Source organism: Notolepis coatsorum (genome assembly GCF_963971535.1).
Source record: "Notolepis coatsorum genome assembly, chromosome: 17".
Taxonomy (NCBI): Eukaryota; Metazoa; Chordata; class Actinopteri; order Aulopiformes; family Paralepididae; genus Notolepis; species Notolepis coatsorum.
Window position 1 is genome coordinate 102,606,395 of NC_140181.1, and position 18,931 is coordinate 102,625,325.

The following is an 18,931-nucleotide window of genomic DNA, read 5'->3' on the forward strand; positions in this document are numbered from 1 at the left end:
TTATATTTCGGGGGCTGGTGGCTGGTGAACAAAGGGAGGGTACTTAACTTAACTTAACTTAAGTGCGCCCCCAGAGAGGGGGTCGGGGGCTACTGCCCTCAGACCCCCAAGATCATTTTTATATGGGCAGTCTGACTTGGGGCACTGCCCATATATTAGTGTTGCAATGCATGATAAGTAAACAGTGAAAAAAGCGAAGGAATCGGATGGGGCTGGGGCGTCTGGGGACGAATACAAATTTAAGATGAAAAAGTCTCCCCAGCCTGATACACTGTGAGAGGCAGTGGAGGTGTGAAATCTGGCCCGGTCCAGAACAATAGGAGTCACAAAATCAGTTTGGCCCGTGGAGTGGTGGAGGAGCGTGATTTTTTTCCCGTAGCCTATGTTTGCGGAGACGCTCTCTGCTCGTTTCTGGTCATGTGACATGTGCGCCAATCGTGTGACGCCTGTGCCTATTTCCGGCTCTAACAGCCTGCAAACTACCTAGCGCCTATCACTGGTTAAGCTTAGGCGACTCTTTCGAAGTTGGTTAAGGTTAGTAGAGTTTGGAATCAGGGCAGGTGTTCTATCGCCATGCTCTAAGACAAACTCTAACCTTAACCAACTTCGAAAGAGTGCCTAAGCTTAACCAGTGATAGAAACAGGTGTCACACGATTGGCGCACATGTCACATGACCAGAAACGTCAGTGGCCAATCCCAGAGAGCGTCTCCGCAAACATAGGCTATGGAAAAAAATCACGCGGTGGAGGTCGGAGCAGTAGAGGAGCAGCAGAGGTTTGATTTTTCAGTGCTGCAAGAACACATGCTAATCATCGTTTTGGTTAGACTACTGGGAAACGCTTGGAACTTTCCTTGGAACTTGTCTGAATAAACTCACAACAACAACTTCCATGATGTGAGGAAATGACAGGGATGAACAGATGAAAGTGAAAGACAAGTGCCGCAAGAAAGAACATTTTCATACTAAAACTAAAGCAGTTACTCAGTAGACGGAAAAATACAGGACTTCCTTCCAATTGTTTATTTCCCGGCATAAGGAAACCTGCTGGCTGACGTCCAGAGAAGTTGAAGCAGCATTCCCCCCTGCCAAGAAATGACACGTTCCATTTCTCAGAATTTAAGATCTTATCAACCATTTCTTCAAAAACATAATTCTTCTAGTTATCTATCTTGTATTAAGATGTTCTCCCACGCACATCTCTCACTGGCTACAATGTCCCTCCCACTCTCAAGAGTATAGACGTGTGTTAACCCTTTGTCGTGTTGGTTGTGAAAGGGTTAACCTTCTGTATTGTCGCAGTGAAAGGGTTAACCATTTGGTAGTGTGGTAGTGAAAGGGTTAAGGGAGGTTATGATGTCAGAATCATGTCAGAATGTGTCAGAATTTACATTTTATTTGATCTTACTACTACAAATTATCATGACCATTCTTGTATTCATTGTTGTTTAACCTGCAATGAGTCTCCTGGCCATTTTAGTTTTCGTTTTTGAGCACTGCATAATTCTTTTGCAAACCAAAACAACATACTTTATACTTATAGCACATGCATGAGCCTGGTCTCTTTTGAAAGATGACATTCTGACGTTTGATTCCAGAAAGAAAATTCACTTTTAGTGCTAACGTAATAGAGTAACATAGGTCTGAACTTGAGTTGTAGAAAAACTTGTTACTCAAGTTTTTCTGTAGTAGTTAGTAGTCCAGAGGTAGTATTTCCCCAGAAGGTGGTATGCCTTACAAATCCATATGGACCCATAGCCTGAAGCCTCATGTAGTACATGTCCAAATTTCATAAAGATCCATTCAGAAATGAGTGATTAGGAGTGATTTTGGTAAACTGTGTACTGTGGAAGTGAATCAATGAGACGAGCAGACGGAGTATCGAGTCTCTGGACTTTACTTCCAAACAAATCCACAGAACCAAGGTACAGCCACACCCTTAAGTCAACTCCCTCTTGTCACTCAATCAGTGTCCATTCTGAAGTGAGACACCTCCCTCTAGTGTCCACCACACAGGCCCCCCCCGAACATTCAGAATTGACATTCAGTGCCACACAAAATAAACGGAACTGAACACAATAAACCCCCCAAAACAGTGCACCCAGTGTCTTCAGTCTCTTTTAGGAGGTCTGACCACGCGGCCATAACGACTGTATTTAACAGTCACAGGGAACGTGGAAGGGGAAAGGGTAAGGGGGCCGTCCCCGCCGCCGCCGAGGCTTCGTCGGTGGAAAGATAGGGGTAACAACGGCCGGAGGGCATGGGACAGGGGAAGACTTGGGTGGCCGGCCCCGATGCCGGGGGTGAGCCAGCTCCACCGGCCCGTTTGGGACCACATGAGCAGGCTTAAGACGATCGACTGAGATCTGCTCCTTATTCCCCCCCATGTCCACCACAAAGTACTTGGGGCCCGCCTCGAGGACGCGGAAGGGCCCGTCATAGGGAGCCTGCAGTCGAGAACGGTGGGCATCATGACGGATGAACACATACCTCGCAGTCATCAGGTCCTTGTAGGACTGGGGAAGGCAGTGATGTGTGGGAACTGGAGCAAACACCCTCGCTGCGTCCTGGAAGGCAGATCGGTGAGCTGTAGTGGACCAAGGGGCAGAGGAACCAGGAAGGAACTCCCCTGGGACCCTCAGCGGTTGACCAAAAAACAATTCGGCTGAAGAGGACTGCAGGTCTTCTTTAGGGGCAGTACGCAGGCCCAACATGACCCACGGAAGACGGTCGACCCAGTTGCCGTCTGTGAGCGTGGCCCGGAGAGCGGCCTTCATGGATCTGTGAAAACGCTCACACATGCCGTTGGCCTTTGGGTTGTATGCTGTGGTACGATGGAGTTTCACCCCAAGTCTCTCAGCCACGGTGCTCCACAGCTCAGAAGTGAACTGGGATCCCCTGTCCGAAGTCAGGTCCAATGGCGTGCCAAACCGAGTGACCCAGCCGAAGATAAACGCCCGAGCCACCTCCGCAGCCGTTGTCGATGACAGGGGAACAACCTCCGGCCACCTGGTGGTCCTGTCCACCATAGTGAGGAGGTGTGTGAAACCCTGAGACGGGGGAAGTGGGCCCACCAGGTCCACGTGGACATGGTCAAACCGCCTCTCTGGAATGAGAAACGGCTCCAGGGGGGCCTTATTGTGACGATGTGCCTTATTTGACGTCCTTCCTAAGGCCCGGCCAGACGAACTTGGCCCCTACCAGCTTGACCGACGCCTTTACCCCAGGGTGTGAAAGGGCATGAATGGTGTCAAATACCTGGCGGTGCCAGTCAGTTGGAACCATGGGGCGGGGCTGGCCAGTGGAGACGTCACAGAGGAGCGTGGCGCCGCTGTCGTGAAACACCACATCCTCAAGTCGAAGTCCTGTCACAGCCGTCCTGAATGCCTGAAGGTCTGAGTCGGTGAGCTGGTCAGCAGCCATGGCAGCATAGTCGATGCCCAGGTGCACAGGGCTGACGCGCGCCCGGGAGAGGCAGTCTGCCACCTGGTTGTCTTTACCGGCTACATGCTGGATGTCGGTAGTGAACTCCGATATGGCGGAAAGTTGGCGCCGTGGTCTTGGCCATGGCAAACGTTAGGGGCTTGTGGTCGACAAAAACTGTGAACTCGCGGCTCTCCAGCAAGAACCTGAAGTGACGTATGGCGAGGAAGAGGGCCAGGAGCTCCCTGTCGAATGTACTATACTTCCTCTCGTTGTCGCGCAGCTTCCTACTGAAGAAGGCCAGAGGCTGCCAGGCACCAGGCACCCACTGCTCGCACACCGCACCTACTGCATAATCGGAGGCATCGGTGGTGAGGGCTATAGGAGCAGCAGGAGATGGGTGTGCCAGCATGGCGGTGTTGGCAAGGGCAGCCTTAGAGCCCTCGAATGCCTGGACCCGCTCCGGGGACCAGCCCACGTCATTGTTAGCTCTCTTCCCCTTCAACGCCTCGTACAGAGGTCTCATCAGGTGAGCCGCATGGGCTATAAACCTATTGTAAAAATTAACCATCCCCAGGAACTCCTGGAGAGGTTTGATGGTGAGGGGGCGGGGGAAAGCAGCAATTGCCTCCACCTTGGCGGGTAGAGGAACAGCCCCCTGGGAAGAGACATGGTAGCCCAGGAAATCCATGGGCGGCAGGCCAAACTGACATTTGGCCGGGTTCACGATCAGCCCATGCTCGTTGAGCCGCTCAAACAGTTGACGGAGATGTCCCCGATGCTCCTCCACCGATGCACTGGCTACGAGGATGTCATCCAGATAAATAAACAAAAATGACAGGCCTCGCAGCACAGAGTCCATCAGCCGCTGGAATGTTTGCGCTGCCCCTTTAAGGCCGAATGGCATGCGCAGGAATTCAAACAGTCCAAACGGGGTGATAATGGCAGTCTTGGGCACGTCGAGCAGATGGACCGGCACCTGGTGGTAGCCACGCACCAAATCTATTTTAGAAAAAATGGTGGCGCCCGCCAGGTGGGCAGAGAAATCCTGGATATGTGGCACTGGGTACCGGTCATGAGTGGTGATGTTATTTAGGCGACGGAAATCACCACACGGACGCCACTTCCCGTCCGCCTTGGGGACCATGTGTAGTGGGGAGGCCCAAGGACTGTTGGACCGGCGCACAATGCCGAGCCGTTCCATTGTGGCAAACCCCTCCCTGGCTATTGCCAGTTTAGCAGCATCCAGGCGGCGTGCCCGTGCATAAACGGGCGGCCCCACCGTTGGGATGTAATGTTCCACCCCATGCTTGACGACAGAGGCAGAGAAAGTGGGGACAGTCAGAGCAGGAAACTCAGTGAGGAGGCGCTGGTACATATCGCCTGTGGCGAGCATATTGGCCAGGGCAGGTGGCCCCGGCCCCCCCAGTGTGCAGGGGTATGTGTCAAAGGACATCAAAGCCAATCAGCCTACGGTTTGCAACGTCCACTAACAGTCTGTGAGCACACAAAAAATCTGCGCCCAGTATAGGCACCGATACTGAAGCAATAATAAATTCCCAGCTAAACTGCTGTCCATGTAAACACATAGTCACGTACCTGGTACCAAACGTACGGATGGAAGTCCCATTAGCCGCGTCCAGGGGTGGTCCATGTCCGTTTCCCAAGTCGTCCGTGGCCGACGCAGGCAGGATGCTCCTCTGGGCGCCCGAATCCACCAACAGACGCCTTCCAGACAACGTGTCCTCGATAAACAACAGCTCGTTGATATTGACGCCAGCGCTCATAGCCGCTAACGAGCGCCGGCTCTCGCGTTTCCCTGGTTACCAAAGGTGCATGGTGGAACACAGCTCTTCGCTTTGTTGCCAAAACGGCGATGATAGTAACAAAGCCCTCTATCATCCCTCTGTGTCTGATCCCTGCGCTCAGACACCCGATCAGACACAGCAGCCAGCACACAGTACTGACGGGAGGCCAGTAGTATTCTGTCCGCCTCCTCTGCCAATCCCCGGTAATACTTGGTGCGCACGAGAGGCGAGCTGGCCAGAGCCGTGCGCACCGGAGTCGGGAGTTGATGCAGGAACAGCTGCACAAAAATAAATGTAGCGTCACCTGAACCGAGCAGTGCTAGCATGTTCTCCATCAGTTCTGTTGGTTTACTGTCCCCCAATCCGTTGAGGGACAATAGGCGCTCCGCGCGCTCTGCATCTGACAGCTGGAAAAGCCACAACAGCTGTTCTCTGAGCGCGTTGTATTTGCCGGCTGCTGGTGGTTCTCTCAGGAATCCCATCACCCGGCGTGTAGTGGAGGAATCCAATGCCGCGACAACATGATAATATTTCGTCTCATCCGACATTATTCCGCGGAGGTGAAATTGTGCCTCGATGTGCTGAAACCACAGGGCCGGGTCATGCTGCCAAAACTCTGGCAACTTGACTGTAGCTGCATACACTGCGGGAACCACAGCCGGTGGATTCTCGTTATTGCACATATAATAACATATAACATATAACATATTTCACACGTCAGGGTCACCACTGTGGAAGTGAATCAATGAGACGAGCAGACGGAGTATCGAGTCTCTGAACTTTACTTCCAAACAAATCCACAGAACCAAGGTACAGCCACACCCTTAAGTCAACTCCCTCTTGTCACTCAATCAGTGTCCATTCTGAAGTGAGACACCTCCCTCTAGTGTCCACCACAGTACAAAAGAAAAACTCAGTTTTCTCATAGACTTCAATTCATTTGGCTGTTTTTCTCTTGCTGTTTTCGTGTTTTAGTTTTTTAGATTCATACATGCACGTGGGATATCATTGGAAAGCCACACTCATTGGCTACAAGGATCCACAATCATTTTCGAGATCGGATCTAGATTGACGGAACTACTGCGCCAAGAGTCGGGAGTGGTATTTTGCGCAATACCGTGTACTTTGCACAAGCCGCAAATACCGGCATGTAACTCGAGAACCGCTGAACGGATTTTGTCGGATTTTGTCGCTATCGACAGGCAACAAATAAGCCTTCAATATTGTATTACAAAATATGCACACCCGAGCCACTAGGGGTCGCCAAAGTGCCAGTGGGCAAATCATCCTAAAAACATCCCATATGAGGGATGGCGCATGCTAGAGTCTGAGCTCGAAACACAAACATGATGTCATTACCGGCAATGCCCCTCTATTGTTGTTTATTTAACCATAAAGAACTTGAACTTGAACTACTCTTGAGAGTAGGAGGGACATTGTAGCCAGTGAGAGATGTGAGCGGGTAAACGTCTTAACCCTTTCACTGCCACACGTCAGAAGGTTAACCCTTTACTATCACACAACCGATGGTCACCGTTGTGTGGCAGTGAAAGGGTTAACCTACTGTGAATTGTCACAGTGAAAGGGTTAACCGTTTTGGTAGTGCGGCAGTGAAAGGGTTATCCCCATGTCGCTTTGCATTTATTGTACCCCTGAAAAAGGGGACGAATATTATTCACAAACGTGACACAAGTGGTGCTTTCTTCTTATCATCAAAATAATTCACATTCACATTTAATAAACATTTCCATAAACATATCAATTCTTATTCAATGTGCCATTTTTCTTTTATGGTCCTTTTCTGTTATCCCTACAGGTGCAGGTAAATAACAACAAAGCAACTGTGTACTTTGAATAATTTTCTATGTAACCGGACTGTTACGATTCCTGGAGCGTTTCGCTGGCATGTCGATGGTAGAGAGGAGTAGAACCCGGTATGCAGATTTAACACGAGGAGAGGTAGTGCAGGATGAAAATAGATGAAGCACGAGTCGTGGATGAAAGTAATAAGCACTTTACTTTAACGTGGCAAACAATACAAAACTGACTCACTGATAAAAACGGAGAAACAAAAGGTTGACAGCACACAGGACAGGACGAGGGTAACATGAACAATGATCGAGCACAGGAGGGCAGGGCAAACAACACTACTATACACAGACTAATTGACACATGAGGGTGATTGGAAACAAGACCCAGCTGTGTGGGAAAGACTGAACAGCCTGGGGTAACATACTGAAACATGAGGAGACTAAATAACACATAGATACAAACAGGGGGAGAATACACTAGACTAGACAATGGGGCACAACAGATACACAGACAACAAACAAGTGAGCACCACAGATAACAAATTAATAAACATAGATAAACACAAATGCAGTGGTGTAACGTTCATGAGTGGTGCTGCAAGTCCAATGACCGGTCCATTAGGACCGGGGGGGGGGGGGGGGGGGGGGGGGGGGGGGGGTGACACGGACACATTCTTCAATTTCTACAATGTCAAACAGAATCTATACCTTTCATTTAGCATGGCTCAATTAGACTAATAATAACATAATCTATTACCTGTCATTTAGCATGGCTCAATTAGACTAATAATAACATAATCTATTACCTGTCATTTAGCATGGCTCAATAAATAATAACATAATCTATTACCTTTCATTTAACATGGCTCAATTAGACTAATAAGATAATATGACCTTTAATTTAGCATGGCTCAATTTGACAAATAACAGAATCTATTACCTTCCATTTAACATGGCCCAATTAGACAAATGACAGAATATATTACCTTTAATTTAGCATGGCTCAATTAGACTAATAACAGAATATATTACCTTTAATTTAGCATGGCTCAATTAGACTAATAACAGAATATATTACCTTTAATTTAGTATCGCTCAATTAGACTAATAACATAATATATTACCTTTCATTTAGCATGGCCCAATTAGACTAATAACATAATATTACCTTTAATTTAGCATGGCCAAATTAGACTAATAATAATATAATATATTACCTTTCATTCAACAGGCCCCAATTAGACTAATAACAGAATATATTACCTTTAATCTTGTTCGTTCACACTTTTACTCTTCTCATTTACCATACAGTTACAATACAAATCCCATTATATTCCAACTAAATCTAATTTAATGACAATAAAATGATGTGCAAGAAATTAATTTGTAAACAGTAACAGAACATTAGCACCAAAACTCGACGCTATTTTTCATGTACATTCCACGTGCACCCGTCTAACCGAATGGCATGCATTCTCCATACATACAGTCGGCTAAAACGTCGAAAATCAACTCTATATATGTTCATATGACTAGGAATATCTACTGTTGTGCTTTGACATTTTTTACAGTAATAATAATCATACCTGAAAAAGGGGAAGAATAATCACGTGACGTTTCCCCATTCAAAATCGTATCTGGATTGAGGAGCACATAGACCACAGGAGCTCCCTCTAGTGTCGGTATGGAGGCTTACTGATATATAAACAAATGAAAAAATTATATCATACGTAACATTCTCACATTCCACCAATTAATTAAGTTTCTCTATCTTGAAGTTGTACCGTGTACTCTTACAAGTTGTTTTTAGACTATAGGTTTGAAACATCTTTTTTTGTGAAGTGTGATTTATAGTTATTTTAACTTGTCACACATTCAGCTATAAGACACAATAGACCCAATCGCATATAGTGTGCTTACTACTGCTATGGGATGAGTTGAAAAAGTGTGAAAAAAGTTTTCCAGTACTACATCATCATGTGGTATATAACAGTGTCTTCAGCTGGTGGCCCAGCCACCTGTGGATCCTATGGTCCCAGGTTCAAATCCACTCAGTTACATTGGTGTCAGTGGTGAATCTGTATCCAGGTTTACGTAGCAATAGCTGTGGGATCTCTCAGTGCCTTAACCCTGGGAAAGTGGATGAAAGAACGTGTGAGGAGGACGCACTTCTCGGGGGGGAGGACGACTGTAAACTATACTGTACTAACGAGTTGGTCACAGTCAACCAGCACCTGCTAACGGGTCTGACCCTTTAGCTCAGCTGGTTAAGTGTGGCCACCTGTGGATCCTATGGGCCCAGGTTCAAATCCACAGCGATCACGTTCCAGGCAAAATCCAGGCTTGCAAGCCTCCTTAAAATCGCCAAATCCATCAACCTTTTTATGGAAAGTTACTCTACAAATATGTTGAGAATGGCCCATGAAATCATAGAAGATCCATCACATGTATTACACACAGAATACAAGCTGCTAGCTTTGTGCAATATGTATATTGTTTACATTCAACAGACCTATATTTTGACTACTTATACGTAGCTTTGTGCAATATGTATATTGTTTACATTCAACAGACCTATATTTTGACTACTTGTATGTAGATATGTGCAATACGTCTGGCATATGTGTGTACAGTTTGACCTTATGCTCATTTCATATTGCAATGAAAAACTCCAATAAACAAAGTTTTGAAAAAAAATAATACAAGCTGCTACCTTCACAGATCCCCCAAGTGGAAACTCAAAAGATAAAAAAAAAAATATTTGTGAACACATAACAAGTAGGATAGAAATGTGGTACAGCCTACACGGGATAGTGCAATATAAAAGGGCTGTGCAACATGAAATAACCTTGGACTTACAGTATGTGACTGTGCCATATCAAATTAAGAACGTTGGTTGGGAGGGAAGGAAGGGGTTCATTAAATGTCTCTCTGATGTCTTGTCTGTATGTCTGTCTATGCTGTAACATAGTTGGCTTGTGTTCAAATTTTTTTTGTAACACTGTATTGTGTGTTCTGACACAAAACAAATGTATTTATCAACAGACAATAAAGAATGATCTTATCTTATCTCTTTATGAAAGTCCTGGCTAGTATGTAGTTACAATAGGCCACTCATACTGTATTGGTGGTAGGTGAGTCTATGTGGGGTGATTATGAGAGGAGAACGGCTGCCATTTTAGCAGATTACATGGTAGCAGGTAGATATTCGCATCAGTCAACCTGCAACACTATGTCACCCTCCCCCGTTCTCTCAAATTAATTTCAACTCTGTGATGACTCATTTTCAGTTTCACATAATCTGTTTTCCTTTTAAAGCCTAGCAGCCTATACAGTATACATATGGTCTACACTACACTACAGTAACCAACAAACGCATCTTCATTCTGCCTCCACATCTGAGGGTCCCTGTTCACAACACCACTTCCTGCCACACTGCAGTATGGTTTTCACTGCCTGTAAGTGAAAGTCGTTTCTTATTAGAGCAACCCACTGGGAAAATACACCAGTCTAGTATTGGTGCGTGGAAGTTCCACTCGGGGGTACCTAGATTTACCATCAACACTGCTGACGAGATAGCTTTGTGTGCATAGTGCGTGTAACTTTTGTACAATAACCAACCACCTGATTGTGATCATAATACATAACATAACAGCATAATGGTAGAATGGTTGATGGTAGCATTGGTGACTGCTGTTGGAATTTAATAACATTTTGATTGTTGAAATTCTTATAAAATACTTATTACGTATACATAATCACACTTTGAAACAGAATTGGGGTAATAAGGCTGAATTTAGCCATGTCTCCATCTAGTGGCACTATAGTATTTTCAAAAAGCATGGAATTCTTTAGATGCAAAGCACATCTATGACAGGTACTGTCACTACTCACTCACTCATCCACTCACTCATATATATATTATACACATATGACACTGTGTCCTTGTTAGAATTATTAAAGATGTATATCTAAACAGTATTCAAAGTACAATCTTTCAAGCGATATCATATTTTAGGGACCGCGAAATCAACAAACATTACTAAACAGTACATTATTAAAAAAGTACAACTTTTTCACAGATGACATGGTATTATTTTGGAAGAAAAGAAAAAAGTACAGACGAATCTTTGAACATATATATTTTTTTTTATTCTTATATATATATAATAAATTTCTATGTACAATTTATTCCTCTTTTGTAAAGAAACAAAATGAAGGAGAAAGCTTTGATTGCAAACAGTGTGTCATACTAAAGGATCGGAGAGAGAGAGACAATGGAAAAGTGCTCAAATAATTATTGTGTGTTGCAAATTTTCTTTCCTCCTTCCAACTACGCTCCCGGTCGACACGAAGGAAGGAAGGAGTTTCTGCCATTTGTTTTTGCATTAAACGAGTTTAGAGTCAGACTGGGTTCCCCTCAAAGTCACGTTATGAAGTAAATTTTGTAAGATGTGTGTGTCTGATGATCATTTTACAGACAAATCCCACCTGACCGTAGAGATGGAACTACCCTCCCCCCACCACCGCGTGAGGCTGTGGATTTCATCACAGTGACTATGATCGTAGCTCGGCGCTCGCTACCGAGGGGGACATCCAGTAGCAAGCTAGGGTACATCCAGTAGCAAGCTAGGATACATCCAGTAGCAAGCTAGGATACATCCAGTAGCAAGCTAGGATACATCCAGTAGCAAGCTAGGATACATCCAGTAGCAAGCTAGGGTACATCCAGTAGCAAGCTAGGGGACATCCAGTAGCAAGCTAGGGTACATCCAGTAGCAAGCTAGGATACATCCAGTAGCAAGCTAGGATACATCCAGTAGCAAGCTAGGATACATCCAGTAGCAAGCTAGGATACATCCAGTAGCAAGCTAGGGTACATCCAGTAGCAAGCTAGGGGACATCCAGTAGCAAGCTAGGGTACATCCAGTAGCAAGCTAGGATACATCCAGTAGCAAGCTAGGATACATCCAGTAGCAAGCTAGGATACATCCAGTAGCAAGCTAGGGGACATCCAGTAGCAAGCTAGGATACATCCAGTAGCAAGCTAGGATACATCCAGTAGCAAGCTAGGATACATCCAGTAGCAAGCTAGGGGACATCCAGTAGCAAGCTAGGATACATCCAGTAGCAAGCTAGGATACATCCAGTAGCAAGCTAGGGGACATCCAGTAGCAAGCTAGGATACATCCAGTAGCAAGCTAGGATACATCCAGTAGCAAGCTAGGATACATCCAGTAGCAAGCTAGGGTACATCCAGTAGCAAGCTAGGATACATCCAGTAGCAAGCTAGGGTACATCCAGTAGCAAGCTAGGATACATCCAGTAGCAAGCTAGGATACATCCAGTAGCAAGCTAGGATACATCCAGTAGCAAGCTAGGGGACATCCAGTAGCAAGCTAGGATACATCCAGTAGCAAGCTAGGGTACATCCAGTAGCAAGCTAGGGGACATCCAGTAGCAAGCTAGGGTACATCCAGTAGCAAGCTAGGGGACATCCAGTAGCAAGCTAGGATACATCCAGTAGCAAGCTAGGATACATCCAGTAGCAAGCTAGGATACATCCAGTAGCAAGCTAGGGGACATCCAGTAGCAAGCTAGGATACATCCAGTAGCAAGCTAGGATACATCCAGTAGCAAGCTAGGGGACGACATCCAGTAGCAAGCTAGGGTACATCCAGTAGCAAGCTAGGATACATCCAGTAGCAAGCTAGGATACATCCAGTAGCAAGCTAGGATACATCCAGTAGCAAGCTAGGATACATCCAGTAGCAAGCTAGGATACATCCAGTAGCAAGCTAGGGGACGACATCCAGTAGCAAGCTAGGGGACATCCAGTAGCAAGCTAGGGGACGACATCCAGTAGCAAGCTAGGGTACATCCAGTAGCAAGCTAGGGGTCATCCAGTAGCAAGCTAGGGGACGACATCCAGTAGCAAGCTAGGGTACATCCAGTAGCAAGCTAGGGGACATCCAGTAGCAAGCTAGGATACATCCAGTAGCAAGCTAGGATACATCCAGTAGCAAGCTAGGGGACGACATCCAGTAGCAAGCTAGGGGACGACATCCAGTAGCAAGCTAGGGTACATCCAGTAGCAAGCTAGGATACATCCAGTAGCAAGCTAGGATACATCCAGTAGCAAGCTAGGGGACATCCAGTAGCAAGCTAGGGGTCATCCAGTAGCAAGCTAGGGGACGACATCCAGTAGCAAGCTAGGATACATCCAGTAGCAAGCTAGGGGACATCCAGTAGCAAGCTACCGTCCCACCTACCGTCCTAAATCTGTGGTGGGTGGGTGGGTGGGGGGGGGAGGGGTGGAGGGCGTCCACTGTTTGCAATCCTGTTTGCAAATGTATTTTTGCTAACTTAGGATATCAAATTTTGCTCACAACAAAAAAAAACTCTGTTATGAATGTCAAAGAGTTCAATAATCGACCGCGATGATAAATTCGACAAAACACAACTAGGGGGGACAGTGGTCATTGTCCGACCACTTGGTCACAAAGGGAGGAGATGTCTGATTGTCTGTCAGTCAGCCATATAGTAAGACAAAGTATGACACCATCAATGCAACATGATCACATAAATAACATCACAAAAAATTATCCAGTGTATGGATTCTTCCTTTAGAACGTTGGCAAGAGAGAGGTAAATCCCCCCCCAAAAAAATTCAAATACTTTTAAAAATTAAATTCATCAATAAGATCTCTCCTTTAAAGCAGTTGAGACAGTCATGCAATAATGCAGCCTAGTTAACCCTTTCACTGCCACACTACCAAAAGGGTTAACCCTTTCACCGCGACGATACAGGAAGGTTAACCCCTTTCACTGCCACACGGCAAAGGGTTAACCCTTTCACTACCACACTACAGAAGGTTAACCCTTTTCACTACCACACTACAGACGGTTGACCTCCTTTTTGTTGTTGTTGATCTTCTCCTTTTTCCTCCGTTTTTCTCCCATCCCAATATTAGTCGTTATGCCAATTCCCAATCCCCTTCCTGGTCGCTGCGCACTCTACCCCCCACAGTCGGTCTGGGAGAGTGGAGGCTATCACGTGCTTCCTCCGACACATGTGTAGCCAATCAACCGCTTCTTTTCACCTGGCAGCCCGGACTCTCACTGAGAGGGTGTAACGTGTGGAAGGATCACACTACCCCCCTTAGATCCTTTCCTCGCTGAGCAGGCGCCCCGACCGAACTGTAGGAGTCGCTGTTTACAACGACCAGGACCCACCCACCAGCTTTCCCACCCCTAACACTGCCAATTGTGTTAGTATGAACGACCAGCCAAGCTGGTAGCAATGCCGAGAGCTGGGCTCGAACCCAGCATCTCCTGCACTAGTGGCGAGCGCCTTGCCCACTGCGCCACTTAGCCGCCCTCAGACGGTTGACCTTCTGTAGTGTGGTTAGTGAAAGGGTTAAACCAATGGTTGGTTGCGCGCGCCTCCCTTGTGCCGATCGTTGAAGAAATAACAAGGACTGTCAACTGACCAAGGTTAGGATTTACTTAGTTGGCAGGTTTAGAGTTAGAGTTACGCTCTGTAGCAGCTCCACAGACCACTGGAGAAGTGAGTATCTCACTACGGGTTTAGGAATAATGTGCCAGATTTCTTTAGCGATGTGCTCGGAGAGAGAGACTGGCCGGGAGAGGTCCAGTCTGAGGGGGCCCGTCCTGGGCCCCGGAGAGAGGAAGGAGGCTGTGGTTCTGTGGGGGTCTAGATCTAGGTCTGGGGGATTGAGATCCAGACCCAGCCAGTTTTTTTTTAAAGGTCTGGTTGTTGAACAGAACAGAACATAATTCTAGGTAGAGTAGTACACACTCCCGAGAATGTCTTGCGTGGCAACTCTACAGAGAGGATCAACCACATTGAATTACGTTTTTCACGAACGTTTTTCACGAACTGTACAAACGTCACGTCGATACGAACGAACGAGCCGAGGGTCGAGGAACTCCGTGTGGACAGAGCAAGCTCCCTCCCTCCCTCCTGGTTGTGCTCTTTTGCTGCCCATTGGCCGTATATATTCACACGACGGCCATTTTGCTCTCGTGCCGTGCTCCGGTTGGGATTAATTTACCGCCCTGTTCCCTGAGCGTGATGACACAAGGGCAAAATGGCCGGCGTGCGAACACGGTCGATACCCATTGGCTTGTACATCAGGGGGCGGGACCCTTGTGAGAAGCAGGAGTAGCAGAGGGCCAGTGTTTTTACATTCTGAATTCGGGGGGATAGTCAGTGGCAACGGGGGGGTCTATATATATAGACAGAGAGAGAGAGAGAGAGAGAGTGGGAAGGAGAGCGAGGGGGGTTTGAATCGGGGGAAGTTGTTTTGTGCTCGACAAGTTTTAAAAGGCACTGAAGTCTCCTGGGTCACATGATGTCGACGAAGAACTCACAGGGGTTGCCCATGGCGTGCTGGAAGGACTGGCGGCTGGCGGTCAACTCGGGCGGGACGGACGCCAGCTCTCTCCCCGGCGGGGCCCCGGGCGGCGTGCCGCTGCTGACCGGCGTCTTGGGGGCCAGGCGGGAGGCCAGGCAGTACGGGGGGGGCAGGCCCGGGGGCCCGTAGGAGGAGGCGTGACTCCGCTCGCTGTGGGCACAGGAGCCGGGGCCGGGCTGGGGGGGCGGCTGCTGGGTGAAGGGGGCGTGGCTATAGGTGAAGGGGGCGTGGTGGCTGTTCTGGGAGTGGGAGTGGCTCCGGTGAGACGACTGAACGTGGCTGCCGTGGCTGAACCCGGAGCGGGCGTGACTACTGTGACCGGAGGGGGCGTGGCTGTGACCGGAGGGGGCGTGGCTGTGACCGGAGAGGGCGTGGCTTTGACTGGAGAGGGCGTGGCTGTGGTGACTCAGTTGACTGGCGGACCGGTCGCCGCCGCCGCGCCTGGCTCCGCGGACGATGACGCCGCCGGGCTCTGATTCGCTGCATGTGACCGACTTGTGAGCCTTCTCCTGCGGGGAGGAGCGTCTAGCTTTCCCTGCGCTGGGGGTCGATCCACTGCTTCTGCTGCCTGGGGGACAGGAGAGAGGAACACAGACACACTGGTGTCAGCTCAGTGATCCATCTACACACTACACACACAGGGCGGGGTCCACAAAGAGTGGATTGCACAGGTGCTAATTGCACCCTTACTTACAATTCATGAAGAATTGAAAATGGGGGACCCTGATGTAAACAAGACGAACGTCTTTCTCAGTGGTCTGCATCCCCTTAACAATTGTGTGTATTGAGCCGTACTGTACTGTACCCATTCTGCAATCTGTTAATACAATGTTCATTCAATCAATCTCTTGTTTACATCAAGGTGCCCCATTTTCAATTCATAATGAATTGTAAGTAAGGGTGCAATTAGCACCTGTGCAATCCACTCTTTGTGGATCTAGCCCATAGTAGCATTGATACACACAGTCAGCAGTTCCAGCTCATTTCAGCCATCTTGAATTTGCTATTGATTGTCATGGCGGCAAAGTGGTCTCACTTTAAACAAAGATGGTATTATTGAAGCTTAACGGAGCTTCATAAACCTCATGGTTACGTTGTGTGTCGTCTCTACTGGTGTGAAACGTTTTCAGATGGTGTGACATTGTCGTGTGTGACAGACATGATTGGAGTGACTTGCACATCTCGGGTTAATGTGTGAAATATAAAAGTTGAACGATGAATGCCATCGAAGATGAATTGTACTTTATTTAAAGTGTGACCAGACGTTATTTGTCATAATGCAGAACTCGGAACTTAATGGTCAACAGTCAGAGGCAAACACACGTGATTATCGCATCGGCCCCTTCCCCCGTTTTCAAACAGCAGACACGTTTGACCCCAGGCCTCCTCGGATATGCATACAGACACCGACATATTCGGACAGTATAAAAGTCATAATTAATGATACACCTGAATCATATAGACACCACATTACTGGAAGATACAAATTACCAATACAAATAGGAACTATACCAGGAACTATACTGGAATAGTCACCTATCTATCTGCCCATAGACCACTGCACTTCCGCGTTACATTGAGTTCATGGGAGAGAGAGCGGGGGGAGAAAATGAATGAATGTGGATGAGAGCCTTGACATTAAGTGGTTGTAGCTACGGCTGAGGGGGTGCTGGAGACATGATCCAATAGACATTTATACGCCTGAGTCTCCTGAACACGGAGAGACCAATCCCAAGTCTATCGGCACTTTGTCGGCCGAGCTATAGTCACTTTTTCGCACCTACTCCCGAACTCCGCACGCGCAGATTGCCCACGGAGTCTCTGGATTTCTAGGTTTATCAATCTGCGCGTGCAGAGTTCGGGAGTAGGTGCGAAAAAGTGACTATAGCTCGGCCGAGAAAGTGCCGATCGACTTGGGATTGGTCTCTCCGTGTTCAGGAGACTCAGGCGTATAAAAGTCTATTGGATCATGTCTCCAGCACCTCCACAGCCGTAGCTACAACCACTTAATGTCAAGGCTCTCATCCACATTCATTCATTTTCTCCCCCCGCTCTCTCTCCCATGATTTCAGAATACCGGAAGTGTTGCATGGTGGTCTAGTAGTTTTTAGTATGCAGTGGTGGTTCACACCACAGTGCCAGTAATACACACTATGGTGATATATATGGTGTCATATAGTGATAGAGGTCTACCACATTGTTTTATCAAATCAAACATTCCCGCCTCCTCTTCTGCGATTAGCCCAACAGTGCTGCTGTAGACAGAGTGGTGCTGATCACCCTCAGCGAGCACGACAGCACAAGCCTCGGGCTCGTCATCCCAGCATGCACCTCACTGCGGTCCCCAGCACAGTACCAACACATGCCCAGAGGTGCAGAGAGGGAGAACGGACTGTCCGGAGAGTCTCACTCACTCACACACACACCACACACACACACACACACACACACACACCACACACACACAACACAACACACACACACACACACACACACACCACACACACACACACACACACACACACACACACACACACACACACACACACACAGAGCTGCAAGGTACACACAGTGACACACTCACACACATGGACACACCATTGGAAGGGAAACGCATGGGAGGAAAGAAAAAACCTTAAAGCTATGGTACTGTAGGTGGAGGACATTGAGGACAAGAGAGAGAGAGAGAGAGAGAGAGAGAGAGAGAGAGAGAGAGAGAGAGAGAGAGAGAGAGAGAGAGAGACAGAGGGCAGAGAGGAGAGAAGAGACAGAGGGCAAGAGAGAGGCAGAGGGCAAGAGAGAGAGAGAGAGCGAGAGACAGAGGGCAAGAGAGAGGCGAGAGGACAGAGGGCAAGAGAGAGAGGCAGAGGGCAAGAGAGAGGCAGAGGGCAAGAGAGAGCGAGAGACAGAGGGCAAGAGAGAGAGAGAGGGCAAGAAAGAGAGAGAGGGCAAGAGAGAGAGAGAGGACAGAGGGCAAGACCGGAGAGAGAGACAGAGGGCAAGAGAGAGAGAGCGAGAGACAGAGGGCAAGAGAGAGAGCGAGAGACAGAGGGCAAGAGAGAGAGAGAGGGCAAGAAAGAGAGAGAGGGCAAGAGAGAGAGAGAGAGACAGAGGGCAAGAGAGAGAGAGACAGAGGGTGAGAGAGAGAGAGAGGGCAAGAGAGAGAGAGAGGGCAAGAAAGAGAGAGAGAGGGCAAGAGAGAGAGAGGGCAAGAAAGAGAGAGAGGGCAAGAGAGAGAGAGAGACAGAGGGCAAGAGAGAGAGAGGGCAAGAGAGATAGAGAGAGAGGGCAAGAGAGAGATAGAGAGAGAGGGCAAGAGAGAGATAGAGAGAGAGGGCAAGAGAGAGGGCAAGAGAGAGAGGAGGGGTAAGAGAGAGATATAGAGGGCAAGAGAGAGAGGGTGGGTAAAAGAGAGACAGGGCGAGAGAGAGAGAGAGAGAGAGAGAGAG

The 18,931-nt window shown here is 47.8% G+C and overlaps 1 protein-coding gene across 1 annotated transcript in view; it reads right to left on the reverse strand.

Moving 5' to 3' along the window:
• Positions 1–14,311: 14,311 nt before the first annotated feature.
• Positions 14,312–18,931, reverse strand: part of LOC311244192 (segment polarity protein dishevelled homolog DVL-1-like) — a gene marked incomplete at its 5' end in the record, with an annotated part of 42,207 nt that continues 37,587 nt past the window's right edge. The window contains one exon of the mRNA XM_084333599.1: positions 14,312–16,050. Within this exon, the coding sequence (XP_084189725.1) occupies positions 15,413–16,050 (638 nt within the window). The 3' untranslated portion in view covers positions 14,312–15,412. The remainder of the gene's footprint in view (positions 16,051–18,931) is intronic.